This window comes from Panthera pardus, unplaced genomic scaffold (assembly GCF_024362965.1).
Source record: "Panthera pardus isolate Hobbes unplaced genomic scaffold, ASM2436296v1 HiC_scaffold_6, whole genome shotgun sequence".
In the NCBI taxonomy this organism is placed as follows: Eukaryota; Metazoa; Chordata; class Mammalia; order Carnivora; family Felidae; genus Panthera; species Panthera pardus.
In genome coordinates, this window is record NW_026526991.1 from 59,036,523 (window position 1) to 59,046,942 (window position 10,420).

The following is a 10,420-nucleotide window of genomic DNA, read 5'->3' on the forward strand; positions in this document are numbered from 1 at the left end:
TCCCTCAGTTTTATTATGAAGATATTGTGTTGTTTCAGCGTGAGCACATATTTCCAATGTGGGTCCGAGAGGTGCAGACAAGCAAACGATAGCGACTTCCGCTTTCCCTCTCGCTGCTTCATGGGAGTTGCAGTTTCCTGGCTGCACCCTCCATTTTACTATGGTTACCTGCGGTCTATACAAAAATTCCCAATTTGTTTTACTGGTTTATTTTTAAATTGCTGCAGGGAGATTCTATCTCGTAATTTACGAAGGGTTAATATTCCAGAACGTGTAAGTGGGGAGTTGAGAAAGCCGTCATACTACGAAGAGAGCTTTGTTACTTAGATGAACGCTTTTTCTCTCTCAGCTATAGTCTTTCCCCCACGATACATGAGGCTGAATGCCACAAGATTTCTGGCTCAGTACATCTTGTTCAAAAAATACTTCAGGGCGCCTGAGTGGCTCAGTCGGTTAAATGTCCGACTTCGGCTCAAGTCATGATCTCTCAGTCTGTGAGTTCGAGTCCGCGACCGGGTCTGTGCTGACAGCTCAGAGCTTGGAGCCTGCTTTGGATTCCGTGTCCTCCCTCTCTCTGCCCCGGTCCCGCTCATGCTCTGTCTCTCTCTCAAAAATAAATAAATAAACATTAAAAAAAGAAAAATACTTCAGTGATTCTGCCTCTACTTAGGAGTTAAGATCAAACCAATGTACATACAGGAAGCAAGATCAACTGTCTTCTGTAGACTGAGAATATTTGGTGTTAAGATCGATCTTCCCAGTCTCATGGTATGGTCAGGTCAGAAGCACCCAGAAAAGATACTTGTAGATTTGGCTACGGGAAACTTGAGCTAGGAAGGATGAAAAAGAACAGTTTACCATAGACTGCACCTTACTTTAATAAGAGACTGTAAGGCTTTTCGTGACAATCCTTTTTTCATGGTTTTTTTATACAGCAACATTTCACTTTTTTTAACTCTGGAAAAAACGTACTTACGGCCCTCAGGGTGCCTGGATGTCTCAGTCAGTTAGGCATATTACTCTTGATCTAGGCTCAGGTAATGATCTCAAGATTCACGAGATCAGTACTGCTGAGGGGCTCTGCTCCTACAGTGTGGAGCCTGCTTGGGATTTTCTCTCAGCCCTCCTACTCGCTCTCTCAGAATAAACTTTAAAAGTTAAAACTTCTAGGGCCCTCTTTCCAAGTGTTTAAATAGTTCTAGTATTATCAGAATATAACAAGCTTTTGAAGTAAACTCCAGCAACATTTTACCAAGTCCACTAGGATCAGGATTTCACCTGTTGATTGCCCCGAACAGTAGACTCTTGAAAAACGCACTTTTGAACTGCATCGGTACTCACACGTGTTTTATTTAAATATACACACAATGCTGTAAATGTATTTCTCTTCCTCAGCATTTTCTTAACATCGTCTTTCTCTTATTGTAATAAGAGTATACAATGCATATAACATATGAAATGTATTAATCAGCTGTTATCCTAAGGCTTCTGGGCCTAATACTAAAGGCATTCTTCCTGGTTTCCTAAATCAAGACAAACACTTGAATATGGTGTTTTATTTTTTGCAGTACACATTAATTGTCCTGAACAAATTGTCAGCAACAAGGGGTAAGTTTTTACTCAAAAAAACTTAGAAAACTTTCATAAAAAATGTACTGTCCCAACCCACAGTATTTCTTTAGAACGGCAGAATATGGCAACATCGAAAACTAGTTCCAAATGACCATCAACTGACATCTTTATCAAATAAGCACAGCACACAAAGGCACATGATTATGAGCAAATCCAAATTTATTTTAACGCCATGTCATTTTCAACATGTTTAAAAACCTCATAAGTTAGCGGGAGCCCTAGTTCCCTGGGACAGCATGCCAGAGGTACCGAATTTCATCGCCTTCCTCTCCAAACCCCTAGCAATTCATCCAATCCAAGTCCACAGCTTCAGAAAGCCAGGAGTTGTCTCTTCAGTCAGTCTGCTCCTCTGGTTCCTGGTCTTTCTTTCAGGGAGGGAAGTCAAAATATTTCAAACAGGGAACAAAACCACAGTTGAGCTTCCAGCTCAGGTGTCTAAGATGAAACAGGGGAATGCCCCCCCATCGACTCCAAAGAAATGGACAAGGTGGAGATGGATTACTTCTTTACAGCTTTGTGAAGACAAAAAAAAGTCCTGCAGAACAAAAACGACTAAAGAGATTTACAAATGAGGATCCATTTGACAGATGAGAATCTCTTGGTAAATGCAGGCTCCAGCTCCTAAAAATGAGAGGGGCCTGACCAGTCTGGATCAGAAAGGAATCTGCCACACGTGAATAAAAACAATCTGAATATAGCTCCTCTTTATTTTGAGGCCTGATAAAATACCTGGGGAGAATGGGAAAAGAGAGGAACAAGCCCCAACAGATGGGAAAATGCTGACACCAGAGTGATATAAAAAAATTTCAGCTGAGTTTTTAGTGGTGGCGGCTACTTTAGCCTTCTCCCTGTTCTGTTGTAGGGTCATAAACCTTGACCAAAGCAGAGAGTAGTAGAAAAAGGCTAGAAAGAGGGGCTTGAAGACGATGAATTTTGACTCCTGATTTTATTATTCAATTTCTCTTTTCTATTTAAAGTAGTCTTCGGTGGCTGGGAAGCCTGGCCTCCCAAGACCAGAGTCAGTTGGAGCTGGTTGTTGTTGGACAGGGAGTGGGGTAGGGACAGGGATGGGGGCAGGGAGATCCTGCTCTGCTGGCGGTCCTGGGTGGAGAAGACGAACTGCACTTCACAGAGCCTGGGGTGTGGTGGGAAAGGGATGAGGCAGGAGCGGCAAGCTGGGGAGATGGGACCCACCTCAGTCCCCAGCTTCATTCTCTTCTAATGTTTCCCCACTGGTGGCATTTTCTGCAGTCTTGGAGGCCTATATTCGTGGAAAAGAGAGGAAGACTTGTCAGTTTCCAACTACCTGGGGTAGTATCCAGGGCACCAAGGACAAAAATATCCTAATGCTCTAGGTCAAGGCTGAGGAAAGGGAAAGTAAGGATATACAGATACATATATGCCCACCACAACACCCAGGAAGGTGGACTCAAGAGGGATCAAGTTCACCCTGCCAGAGACGGATAATCATACCTTCTTTTTTTTCTTTTTCTGGGTTTTCCGACTTGCAGAACTCTGGAGGAGGGCCTGGAAAATAGGAGGAGGAAGGAAAACAAATTTTGAGGAATGCTGAGGAAACACAAAATGTCTCTCGCAGTATCCCGGCCCTTTGCAGGACTTTGCTGACACCTCCTCCTCACTCCCAGGACACGTGCAATGTGTTCACCCCTTTCCGTCACACACTGACCTTTAGCTCTGCATCCTGGACCTCCATCTCAGACTTGTAAAGGTCAGGCTCAAAGGGACCACTGGTTATCCGCATGGGGCCATTGGGCATGAGCAGGACTGTAAATTTAAACTGGGCAACAAATTCACCTATGGAAGAAAGGAAGTGTTTTGATAAAATGTCCCCTCGTCATACTCCTTTTCTGTAAGCTAGAGCGGAGGACTGTAACAGGGGCTCCAAAGTGAAACTCTCTTCTTAGGACTCACCCTCCTTCTCATAGAGAACATTAAATGGCTGCAGCAGTTCGTGTTTGGCACATTCCACCACACCCATGCGGGCCTTCTTCTCATCTTCAAATGCTCTGGGTGGTGGAAGACAAATTCAAGCATCCTTAACTCCCTATCAAGTAACATTTTCCTCAAGTTTTTAAATGTGTGTGGTCTAGGGAGTCAGACTGGTTCCAAGCACTGTTCTTGCTAAGTGCAGTAGTAGTACCTTAAAGTAAATGGCATGGCATCAAAACGCCTTTCGACCTCACTGAAGAAGGCACGTGAAGTTTTCATTTTCAGCCCATACTGTTTAGAAGGGTCTCGTTTGTAAATGGTGGTTCTCTGTCCTGCATCCTTGGCCTAAAAGAGTAAAAAGTTAGGTCACATTTGGGCTGGTGCTCTTAGAACACACCCTCAGTCACTCCTCTGTGCTAGCTCTGGTAAACTCTCCTCACCTTGCCCTCTCCTGAGCTGACAAGAACATCCACAGCATATACTTCGTGTACCTCAAATTCAGCCTTTTCATGGTCCTTCCTAAAAGGAATAGAAAGGGAACCATAAAAACAATAAGTAGTTCCTGGAGTCTGAAGTAAAAGAAGACAGACAAGAGTAAGCTGGGAGCATGAAGAAAATGTTCGTGACTAGACTCAGAGGGCGGAAAGCGAAGGGTGGAACTGGCACCTACTTCTGCTGGTCTGTGGGATTCTGGATAATGGTTTTCTCTCCATCGATGACATGCTGCTTCAACTGATGTGACAGCATACCTGAGGACAGGACAAAGCCTTCTAGAATCCCAAAAGGTTCCCAAATCCACCCACCTAAGTAGGTTGATGAGGCAGGCAGTGAGGGAAAAGCGCCTATGAAAACTCAGGGGAGAAAAGGTTTTGGCTTACACTGTGCTAGAGTCAGAATGGATCTTCGAAGGAGCAAAATCCTTAATTCTACTAAACCACTCAGACCCTCAACCCTGTTATCTGAGGTCTCACCTTCTATTGGTGTGCAATTAAATGAGTGGGCAACTTTGTTCCAGGCTTCTGTCACTTGTGTGTTCTAGAAGTACAAGATCAAATAACAGGTGAGATATATAAAGGGGCCAATAAGCTCTCCACCATGAGAATGAAAAATATAAAAAACTGATAGTCCCAATACCCTCCATCAAGAGCAACGACTCTCATTGGTTTTTCATTTCAAGTTATTATCCCTACAACTTAAAAACACCTTATGTTTGCATATCATTTTACAAAGTGCTTTCACAAAGATGGTGTAATTAGACAATTCTGAAAGGTGAATACAGCAGATCTATACCCCATATCCCGATTTAAAACATGAAGAAACTGAGGCACAGAAAGGTTAAGATTTTCCCAGGCTTAAGCCAGTTAACTTGAAGAAACTGGGATAAACCCAGGTTTTCTAGTGATGAATCCAGTGTTTATTCCACAATATTTGTTGAGAGGGAACAGCAAACTCTGATTTTCCCCTTCTTACCTTTCAAACGTGATCTGACCCCCACCTAAGCTACAGTTCTTTTTTTCTTTTAATTTTTTTTTTTTTTTAATCTTTATTTTTGAGAGAGAGACAGAGTGTGAGCAGGGGAGGAGCAGAGACAGAGGGAGACACAGAATCTGAAACAGGCTCCAGGCCCCACGCTGCCAGCACAGAGCCCAACGCGGGGCTTGAACCCACGAACCATGAGATCATGACCTGAGCCAAAGTCAGACCCTCAACCGACTGAGCCACCCAGGTGCCCCTAAGCTACAGTTCTTAAACAAAATGAAAAATAAGTAATCATAACTAATATTATTAAGCCATATGCTAGGTACTGTACATGGATCATTTCAATTGTTACAACAACCCTATGATAATAAGTGACAATTTCATTTTTCCTATTTTGTGGATTAGGAAATTTGAACTCAAAAAAGTTATTTTTAAACAGTAAGCATTGGCGATAGGGCAAGAATCCAGAAATTCCTGATGTATGTCATAACTATATAATAGCCAGTATACACCACCACCTTCCAGTGAAGATAACACAATTCTAAGTATATAAATAATCAACACACAAAGTAGTAAGAGCCAACACAAGTGCTTACTATGTGCCAGGCACTGTTCAAAATGCTTCATAACAACTGTATGAAGTAGGTATCGTTATAAGCAAACCAAGACAGAGGTTTAAGTTAAAATGACGCAAACGAGTAACAACGGTGAAGTACAAACTAATTAAAAGAAGAATAAGAGAGAACAGAAATGAAAAACAGCAAAAGCAAAAAAAAAAAAAAAAAAAAAAGGCAAGCTTTAAGTATTGAACAGGGTCCTAGAGACTGAAGTGTGAGAAAAAAATGTCTCCATGCATAGCCTAAGATGTTAAATTATAGTAATTCACGATAGTTTATGATCCCTGGGCTTTCTAATATTGTCTTGCAAAAGCACAAAACTAACTTTTAGCCTCTCTCTGCCACCAGTTTACTGGTACTACTGTGATTTCTGTTATAAGCTTTTAAAATTGGGTTTTTGGGGGCACTTGCCTGGCTCAATTGGAAGGGCAAGTGACTTTTGATCTTGGGGTTGTGAGTTTGAGCCCTACGTTTGGTGTAGGGATTAATTAAACAAAGAATTAAAAAAAAACAGTTCTTAAAAAAAAGTTGTTTTTTTTTTTACATTTGTGTTTTACTCTAAGTGATATCCCTCAAATTATTTTAGGAAAAGATATACATCCAAAACACGAATAAGAGAGGATCTCTATAGGCTCCATGAGGAAAGGACCATATATCCCCAAACACCTGCATGTGAACTTATCTATGATAGTCTCTCAGAGTTAGTTGTGATCTCATAGCTTATGAGTTCAAGCCCCACAGGGGGCTCACTGCTGTCTGTGCCGAGTCTGCTTTGGCACTTGTGCAGATCCTTTGTCCCCCTTTTTGTCTCCCCCTCCTCCATCCCAACATGCACTCTCTCACTAAATAAATAAACATTTATATAAACAAGTTTATTTATTTTTGAGGGTGGGGGAGGGGAGAGAGAGAGACAGAGGATCTGAAGCAGGTCCTGCACTGTCAGCGTAGAGCCCAAAGCAGGGCTTGAACTGATGAACTGTGAAAATCTGACTGAGCTAAAGTCAGACACTTAATGAACTGAGCCACCCAGGTGCCCCAATACAACGAATTTTAAAGAGCTGTATGTTTTAGGGGCACCTGGCTGCCTCACTTAGTAGAGCATGTAACTCTTGACCTCACGGGCTTTTTTTGAGCCCACTTTGGGGCTTTAAAAAGAAAGGGACGGGGGTGCCCTGGGTGGCTCAGTGGCATCTCACTCTTTGTTTCAGCTCAGGTCATGATCTCATGGTTCATGAGTTTGAGCCCCATGTTGGCCTCCTTGCTCACAGTGCAGTTTGCTTGGAGTTCTCTCTCCTTCTTTCTCTGCCCCTACCCGACTGGTGCTCACTCTCTCTCAAAATAAGTAAAATTAAAAGAAAAAAAGCTATTTTATAAGGGGGCTGTAGGAGAAGGGGACAGTTCAATACAGAATAGCTACAAATGGCTAATGCTTCTTACGTTCTATCAGGGTTTGGAACTGGACTAAACAGCTTACCTGGTTTCCAGGTTTGACCAGGCGCAGGGCAGCTTCAGCACAAAGGTGAGCTGCCTTAATGACATCTGCTTTCCGCCCTGTTACTTGGGTCCCCTGTAGATAAGGAAATGTAATCAGTACTCCCTGGAAAATCACTCTAACTGAGCTGGTCACTATGCAAGGCCAGCCAACACTTTTCTCCTTTTATTTCTCTAGGGACACTCTCAAACTGTATATGGTGGTAAGGGGTGGGAATAAGAAGCAGCAGCGTACCCTCCCCACAAGTGGAAAAAAATTCAAAGCAGACCACCTACCTGAGCTACATCAACCACAAAAGTGTGAGCCACATTAGCGATGAAGCCATCCACATGGACCCCAAGGTCACTAAAAGGCAAGAGGAGAGCACAGCATTAGCAACTAGCACTATGCAAATGCTTAGGAAAAAGACAAGTGCTCTAAAATGGCTTAAGCTTACATTTTTACCAAGTCACCTTCCTTGAGAATATAGTCCTGGTCGCTCTTCAAAGGGGAGAAGTGACATACACAGTTATTTACTGAAATGCTGGTGGGAAAGGCAATACCTGTAAAGAGACAATCATCAGCCTTACTACCCTGCTGTCTCTCTCTCTCAATGTCTCTTTTGGAGCCCTGCTGCCCCTCGGAAAAATGGAAGGATTTTCTTCAGGGTCTTGCCTGTTTAATCAGTTTGGATTGGGTAGGAAACTGCTTGTATCCCACCTGCCATTTCAAATTTCCAAATATCTCAACCAGAGCTTGGGTGGGGGTTACATCATTACAATAAAACAAACAGGACTGAGTAAGGGTCAAACTTGGGAAATTAGTGGGGGGATTGATTTTTTACCTTTCTTCATTTCTTTTTCTTTCTTGAAAATTTTCCCTGTCTCTTCCATAATCATGGCATCACCTTTCTCACACAGGCTCAGTACGGACACACCTGAGCAGGATGCTTCCACCAAAGACCGAAGTACCCCTGGGGACAGAATCCCACCATGTCAGCCCTGTATGTGTTGTCTAAGTTACCACCCAAACAATACCTAGAAGTTAGCGTTTGTAATATTCCTTAGTGCCATTGCCCAAGGCTGAAAGAGGGAACAAGTTTGTCTCTTGGAATATACCTACTTATAATCACTAAATTTCTACCTTCCTTTTCCTAAAATAAAAAAGCCACACACCCTTCTCTCCCTATAGAATGTGACAACTGGGTAAACACCATCTGTCTCCCTAGTGAAGGGAGACTTTCCAAAGATATCAGTGGCGTGGTAGGACAGTTACAAACTTCAAGGGGGTTCTCACCTCAGCAAGGTGACCAACATACATGCAAAGCAGACTGGAAATTTATAGGCGTCAGGAACAACAGGAAGATAGACACAGAATTGCTGACTCGAAGCTGATGCATTGTTAAATGCTACCTTCTTCCCTTCTCAGACACCCCAATTAGATGTTAGTAATCTCAATCTGTGTAAAAGTATTTCCTCATCAACCGGTGTATAAACCAAAGGGGCTTAATCTAAAGTTCCTGAGCTTCAAAGGCTCATGTCTTACAGCTTGTAGCACATCTCAAAGAGGTGTAAGACCTGAGTTTCAAACTAGTATCTGGGATCACAAGTGCCTCAGAAGTTATAAGTTGCAAGGGAAAAAAATTTTTTGATTCAAACCACTAATACTAAAAACCACTCCAAATAAGGCACTATATTAAATGTTCATTATGTTATAAAGCATTGTTCTGTTCACTGGGTGCCCTCACCATGGCCTATCCTGAACTTCAGATTTGATTTTTGTGATCCAAGTCTTTGGAAGCATGAAAAACTCAGGTTTTCAGCCATAGGAGCAAAGGGATCCTAAATACCTATCTTTATTGTCAAAACCATTTAAAAGCCCAAACACAAGCATTTTCTGTTCCCCTAATTGGGTTTTAAAGTGAAAAGGTAAATTGCAAACAGAGAAAAAGGAAAGTGTGACATCTGCCAAGCTTGGCAGGCAGCTGCTGAGAAAGTCCCAGCACAGTGGTAATAAGGATGACTTCTGAGATCCTAAAATCAGCCCCCACCCTCTTTTCAGTACCATTCACAAGACTGCCTAGCTGGGGTGAGAACCTCAAAACACTCCTAGCGTTATCAAGTCCCTGAGATCAAATCTGACGGCTAAGGCTATCTGCACAGATTGTTGGTAGCAACAACTTCAAGAAAAGCCAGATATTATCTCCAAGAGTTGTGTTAGGAGCTCCAGGGGTGTCCTCCAACGATCCCTGAGCTGGCCCAAGAGGAGAAGGGGGCCCCACCAGCGAAGGAGTTGAAGTAAAAAACGAAAGACTCCAGCAAAGCACGTGGTAGGGAAGCTGGTGTCAGGGACTGTAGCAGAGGAAGGGAGCCGGCGATCCGCATGGGAACCCGGCAACACGTGCCGGCTGGGCTCTTGATGCCGGGGAGCCAAAACAAAATAGAGGGGCGCTTCCGTCGCCAACAGCTGGGCGCTTCCTTTTCGAGGTGGCCTCGCCGCTGGCAGAATAAGAGGCAGGGATCCGGACCGAAGGGTGAGGGGCAGAAGATGCGCCTTGCCTCTTGACTAACGGCCTAAGGTCGGAGCCGGCTGGGGGCCCTGCTCTGCGCTCTTCCCGGTCAGGGCCCCACACCTCCACAGACTCCAGCCCAGGCCCAGCGGCTCAGGTCCCAGGCGCGACACGGAGTCTTCCCACCACGCCACCCACGGTGGACCGGCGCGGGGCCTTCAGCTGCTCACTCCGCATGACCCCACCGCTCCAACCCCTCCGGGGCCAGCCCAGCACCGTCCCCTTTGCCTCCCCCTCTCAGCCTCTATCTCCGGACCCCCAAGGCCCGCACTCACGGTTGGCGATGTCGCCCCCCATCTTATACTTGGTCACGACCAGGTCCTCGGCGATAGTTTGCTCCTGCTGCTCGTCCTCGCCCGACATCTTCCCACTACCACCACCACCACCACTGTAGCCTCGTTCCTCCTGAGCCGCCGCCTCTGTCTTCCTTCCCAGCCGCAGGCTGTGCCTACAGCCCCTTCGATCCGCGAGGAAAGCGCGAGCGAAAGCGCGAGCTAGCCAGGGAGCGGGCGGGCGAGCGAGAGCGAGAAGCTGCGAGCGCGCGGGCTGAAGCGCAAGGCACGGTGGGACAACGAGTCCTTTCTACAGGCCACCTCTAGTCGACTTTGTGGACTCTTGAACTACAATTCCCAGTTCGCCTTTCGCGCTCTTAAGCCAGGCCCTGGGGCCTTGCCCTCCAAGGGCCTCGCACGCCGGAATCGC

The 10,420-nt window shown here is 44.8% G+C and overlaps 1 protein-coding gene across 1 annotated transcript; it reads right to left on the reverse strand.

The window, feature by feature from the left end:
* Window positions 1-1,773: 1,773 nt before the first annotated feature.
* Window positions 1,774-10,271, reverse strand: PA2G4 (proliferation-associated 2G4). The gene is made up of 13 exons (XM_019454742.2): window positions 9,994-10,271; window positions 7,994-8,122; window positions 7,607-7,712; window positions 7,446-7,515; window positions 7,153-7,245; window positions 4,554-4,617; window positions 4,253-4,331; window positions 4,023-4,101; window positions 3,794-3,927; window positions 3,565-3,659; window positions 3,320-3,447; window positions 3,106-3,159; window positions 1,774-2,893 (listed from the first exon to the last, which is right to left on the reverse strand). The coding sequence occupies exons 1-13, from the start codon at window positions 10,079-10,081 to the stop codon at window positions 2,828-2,830; spliced, it is 1,185 nt and encodes a 394-aa protein (XP_019310287.1). The 5' UTR covers window positions 10,082-10,271; the 3' UTR covers window positions 1,774-2,827.
* Between the last annotated feature and the right edge of the window lie 149 nt (window positions 10,272-10,420).